General features: G+C 39.2%; 1 protein-coding gene across 1 annotated transcript in view; it reads left to right on the forward strand.

Moving 5' to 3' along the window:
- The window catches only part of NDUFAF5 (NADH dehydrogenase (ubiquinone) complex I, assembly factor 5), a 40,764-nt gene that overhangs the window by 1,622 nt on the left and 33,142 nt on the right, over nucleotides 1-6,000 (forward strand). The window contains exons 2-3 of the mRNA XM_011963536.1: nucleotides 715-755; nucleotides 1,978-2,076. Coding sequence (XP_011818926.1) covers nucleotides 715-755; nucleotides 1,978-2,076 — 140 coding nt within the window. The remainder of the gene's footprint in view (nucleotides 1-714; nucleotides 756-1,977; nucleotides 2,077-6,000) is intronic.

Here is a 6,000-nt window from a genome sequence, read left to right on the forward strand (position 1 = left end):
CCTTGCCCTTCTCTCAAAAAGCAAGTACATCTGTGTTTGGAACTTTTAAGTCCTAGTAACAACTCTGGGGTCTTTATGAGGAAATGAATGGAATGTGGGGAATACTAGACTCCCACATCTATATTGCTACCAGATGAAGCTAGGCCAGCAAAAGGTGGTGTTTATCTTATGACTCCTAACTTGGGATAGGATTGGGGTAGGGGAGGTGCACTTTCCTCAGATTTGGCTTTTTCTAACTTGCAAGTGTCACTCAGAAAAGTTGTTCATTTATGAGTTCCACAAAATTTGTTAGTCATCAAATAATACAGCTTTTCTTAAGTGACCACTTACATACTCATCTACAATAAACCCCAACTAATTTTTCACTTTATGTACCTCATGCTAATATCCGTGGACAATAATGTGCCCATTGTATTCCTTTTGCTTTTCATCCTTGTGATCTTATGTCACATGGAATGTAAAGACCACGTATATATATGTGTGTGTGTGTGTGTGTATTTTTAAGAATATTTGTCTTGATTTCATAAAACTGACTTCTGGAGTAATTTGCCTCAATTTTGTTTCCTGGTAATTTGAGAAGAAAGTTCCTGTGGTGAAATTGAAAAGGGGATAAAGGGAAGTAATTATTTTAAAACACAGGTAACTCGTGGATTGTTGAATACTGGAGAAAGGGTGTTACTTCCTTGTTAACCTACGCCTCTTTTAATCCTTCAGGTTGGAAGTCGGATCGCGGACCGTGTATATGACATACCCAGGTAAGTGGTGGTGATCATAATACAATACCGTCAGCTTTTGAGTGGAAATTCAGGAGGTTAAATGCTGAGAACTTGATATCTGAAATGGCAGAACTTGGAAGAATTTACTCAGACTGTGACTTAAATCACTCTGTAGGTCTCCTTTTTCTTGTCTGGAGAGCAAATGTTTTCGTCATTGTTGCCTGAAGAAAGAAAAGAATGTGTGGAAGTACAGCTCGTATCTATCTCCAAGCCTGAATCCACTTCATTTGGCCAAAAGCGAGTAATAGAAAGATTGCTCCAAAAATGGAAGATTTGCTTACTAGTTCCAAAGCCTCTGTACCTAACTGTGCCATATTGCCTGTGTTCATCATCAAGTTATAGGGCATTAGGTAAATAAGGTTATCTACCACCAGGGATTCTCCAGCTGTGTACTATAATTTTGACAAAGCTTTTTAAAAACAAATTGCAAAGGGCTCTTTTTGTTCCAGTTTTTCAGGAAGAATGTTCTTAGTAGATAAATTAAGTTTTCTCGTTATAGGTTTTTTTTTTTTTTTTTTTTAAACCTATGGCCTACAATTAGATGTCTGTACCAACGTAGCATAACATAGTATATTTAGAGAAGACAGCATGGCATGGAGGATAATAGTTCCAGCTCAGGATTCAGACTCACTGAATTGAAGTGTTGACTGCTGCTTATTAGTTGAGGTACTTGGTTTGGCTTACTTAGCTTGAGACACTTAGCACAGTACTTTGAACCTGGTACGTTTTCAGTAAAAGTTTATTATTTAAGTTCTTTTTAGTTTAATACTTAATGGTATTTCACATTATGATTTCTAAGTGTTCCACTGCTTCAACAAGTCTGAGAAATAGGGATAATTATTGATAAGTATGTCGATTATTTTCAGGTTAATTTACATTAGCTTCTTTGCATTCTTTATCTGGATGTATTATTGAGTTAAAATATCCTCATTAGATCTGTTTTTCGAGTCCATATCATGGAGACAGCTAGTAGAAAGCTGGCTCATCACGAGGTCCTGTGAATAGCTAGCAGACAGACTTGCCTTGTATTGTAGGCTCTGGTATATATAGCTTGTAAGGTGAGGCCGAAAAGACAGATGATGTAACCTTCTGGAAGTTGTGTTTATTGAAATGATTTTACTTAAGAAAAAATAATTCTTAATGTATAGACGTATTATGGACAAAGCATAACCTTTGTGTCTTTTTTTTTTTTTTTTTTAAGAGCTTTCCCCCTTGCTTTGGATCTTGGTTGTGGAAGAGGTTACATTGCACAATATTTGAATAAGGTATATATATTCGATGACTTAATTTACTTTGAAAAGTAACATTGGTTAATTTTAAAGAAAGACTTTCCTAGGAATCAGTTTAGCTTGCAGCATATTTAGATTTTAATTATATCAGAATTGTTAATTTTTTTTTTTTTTTAAGTGGTAGAAACAATGGTGGTTTTCTCCCCTCTTTAGTATTTTTTTCTTAAAGGTTTTTCTCTGAATCCATTGTATATTGTGTTTCCACTGATAATTTATTTGAATCTGTTTAAGATATTTCTCTTTGTTCCCACTTTGTTCACATTTTTTATAATTACCATAAAAATCAGATTGGCATCCATACAGAAAATGTGACTAACTTTTAGCTAGAAAAATATTAATTTTATCAGTTGACTAGAAGTCTTTCTGTATGATTAAATATAAGTAGCTTTATTAATGCTTATAACATTTTATTTTGTACTTTATAATTCAGATCATAAAGACATTAATTTATTCTTTTGGCTCCTATGTATACAATATTGTGCTAGACACAAAGATGAAAGTGGAATTTCTTTTTTTTCCAAGATGGAGTCTCTGTTGGCCAGGCTGGAGTGCAGTGGCGCGATCTTGGCTCACTGCAACCTCTGCCTCCCGGGTTCAAATGATTCTCCTGCCACAGCCTCCTGAGTAGCTGGAATTACAGGGGTGCACCACCACGCCTGGCTAATTTTTGTAGTTTTAGTAGAGATGGGGTTTCACCATGGTGGTCTTGAACTCCTGACCTCAGGTGATCCGTCTGCCTTGTCCTCCCAAAGTGCTGGGATGACAGGCGTGAGCTGCTGTGCCTGGCCATAAAGTAAAATTTCTACATAAAATCTGCTTAGATAAAAACATACACTTGGGCCAGGGTGAGGAAGGGGGTGGTGAGGCTCCTAAAACACTATTATTGGTAATAGTAAATGCCATACAAATGGTGCAGTCATTAAAGTGCAACAGGAATTAAGGGAAAAGAAAAATCAGTAGGGCTTCATGTGGTCAAGGCTTCTCAGAGGGCACAGAATCTGACCTGGAATTTGAAAGAATTTGAGTTGGTGTCTCCTAGCATTGGAAATCAGGGCATGGCAGGAGGAAAGACACAGAGGTAGAATGCTGTAGGGTGTGATATAGTGATGTTTAAGGAAGATTAATTTGGGGATGGCATTCGAGAAAGAGGAAGAGAAAGGATAGAGAAACCCATTAGAAGGCTGTGTTAAAGGCATTGCAGGCATGAGAAATAAAGGCCTGCCACCCATGGAGAGCCAACACATATAAATGATGGGATGTATGAGAGAGACCTAGAAGCATTAACAGAACTTGATGAGTGATCAGATATGGTAGGCAGAGCAAATCTATTCTTTTAGTTACTCAGGCCAAAAAACATTTTTATTGATTCGTCTTATATCCTTCTTTCCCACATCTAATCCATCAGCAGCTTTTATTTACATTTCAAAATATAACCAAACTCTACCTCTTTTTACCACCTTTACCATCACCATGTTGTTCAGCTACCATCACCTCTTGCCTAGATTATTGCAGTAGCCTTCTATTGGTCTCCATGCTTCTATCTTTGTCCCTGACAGTCTGTTGTCATGGCAAAGTAATTCTCTCAAAACACAAATCATTGTCAGTCCTCTACTCAGAACTGTTAGTTTCTCATTTAATTTAGTAGTAATCCAGAGTCCTAATCCATAAGACCCTTAGGATTCTGGTTTTTTATCATGTCTCTGATCCCATCTTCCTTTCACTCCCAGCTTTTCAGCCACTCTGGCCTCCTTGCAGTCTTTCAAACAGGCCAGGGCTTTGCTCTATGCTCTTCCCCAAGGTAACTATGTCTGTCTTCCTCACCTGTCAGATCTTTACTCAGCTGACCCCATCAAAGATTCCTCCTGTGACTACTTTAGAAAATAGTGCCCCTGCTGTCTGCTAATTGCTTTATTTGTTTCCATAGCACTTACAAGCTCCTGATGTATGTTTATTTGGTGTCTTCTCTTACTGGATTTGCTTATTTTTTATCACTACTAAATCCTAGTACCTAAATCACAATGAAGGTTTATTAAATGACTATTGCAAGATAACTTTAGAATTAAAGTTATGCCTTTTGTGACTGGAAAATTCAAGGGATGTGATGTGGCAGGGAGCACGGGATCATTCCTGTTTTAGATATGTCGAGTTTGTGATGGCAGTGGAATATGTTAGTATAACTAGCTGACAGGTAGTTGTACTGTGGAACTGGAAGTTGGAAATGTGGAACTGGAACTGGGGTATTGAGGTTAAGACCATTGACTTGAAGTCAGATAGGGCTTCAAAATTCAACTCTGCCACTGTCTGTGCATACTCGGACCTGGGCCAATCAATTGCTCTAGACCTCAGTTTCTATAAAATATGATCAGTAATACCCATCTCAAAAGGTTGGTAAGAGGATTAAGTAAGGCAAGGTAAACCTGTCAAAGGGGAGGCTATGGTTCTTGATTGGAAGTCCCTTTCAGAAGTGACAGCTGAAACCATAGAAATAGGTAACTCTCTAGGGCAAGAATATAGAAAAGAACCTTCTGCAGTTGTAATTAGGGTTGGGAGAAAGAGGAAGAGCCAATAAAGATGCCAGGAATAGTAAGTTGGAAAGTGTCTTAGTAAGGTATCTTTTGATTGTTGAAAGCAAAAATGCACTGAGGCCAGTTTAAACACAGAAACATTTGTTACAGAGAGGCTCCTATGTAACTCAGGGATCCAGAAATAGAGCCAGGCCTCACGAGAGATGGGAATTTTGAAACACCAGAACAACGTTCTTCATGTTCACATGCACTCTGGTATTACATGAATGCTGTCTGGTTGCCTTCATTATTTTTACTCCCTGTAGTCTATCCGTAGTAGTGTTCATCAGTGTGTGTGGCCCCATATGAATATGCTACACCCAATGGTGAGCTGAAGCTAGCTTAGGCCAGCCTGTGAGAGCCAATTGTTAGCATCTCTTCCCAACCTCTGTTCTGTGACATCATATTGATAGCTTGACATCAGCCCTGGTGGGAATATTTATACCATGGAAGTTGGCAAATGATACAAAGCAGTCCCCAACCAAGAGCCAGTGCACCACTGCCCACACCCTGAAGTCTAAATGTTCTTCCAACTCCAGGGACCTCTGCGATTATCTCGAAGTCTCCTAGTTCAAATTTTCAAGTGAGAGACAGGGATAGATAATCCTGTTGATCTCAATTCTTCACCCCTCACGGGAGTGTGCTAGAGCTGGCTCATGAGAACCATTGAGCACATCTCTTCCCAGCTCCATATTTAGCAACATCATGTTGGTAGCATGAAATCTTTCCAAATTTCAGGCAGGGAAGTGGGTGTGGGTAAAGTAAAAAAGGATTGGCTTCTCTAATAGAAGAGGGCAGCCAGAGTAGAAGGTTCTGAAGAAGCTTCTAGGAGGCTGTTGACAATGCTGTGCTTCAAAGAGGTCAGGTGAAGCAGGACTGGGAACAGTGAGCACAGACTGCAGCTAGTATTAGGAGAGCTGTAAAAGCAAAGAGATACCCAGAATGGGGAGAAAGAATCTAGGAAGAAGTAGAGTTGTGGATTATAAACCAAACAACCAGAAGGCGCATAGAGGGAGGAGTTTTTTCATATTTGGAAAGCTTGTGCCTGTTGTAAGGTGAAGGAAGGAGACACAGAAGACAGAGACTAAAGAGTGATAGAGATGGAGGTAGAGGGAGCAGGGAGCAGGATCCTGGAGAAAAGAGGGTTGAGGGGAAAGAGTGTTTTTCTGGTGCAGAAATTGCATAGTCTCCTTTCCTTTTGGAAGGGAGAGAGGGTAGGTGAAACACAGAAAATGGAAGCACTTAAGCCTCACCCCTAAACCTCTGTATCTGTAAGTCTTTCTTTACTCTGTAAACTCTGAATGAACAACTAAAAGGTGGGAAACCCTTTGCAGGTCCTTTGTGGCACAAGAGTGGGGAAACTAGCTCTTA

This window comes from Colobus angolensis, unplaced genomic scaffold (genome assembly GCF_000951035.1).
Source record: "Colobus angolensis palliatus isolate OR3802 unplaced genomic scaffold, Cang.pa_1.0 Scaffold117, whole genome shotgun sequence".
In the NCBI taxonomy this organism is placed as follows: domain Eukaryota; kingdom Metazoa; phylum Chordata; class Mammalia; order Primates; family Cercopithecidae; genus Colobus; species Colobus angolensis.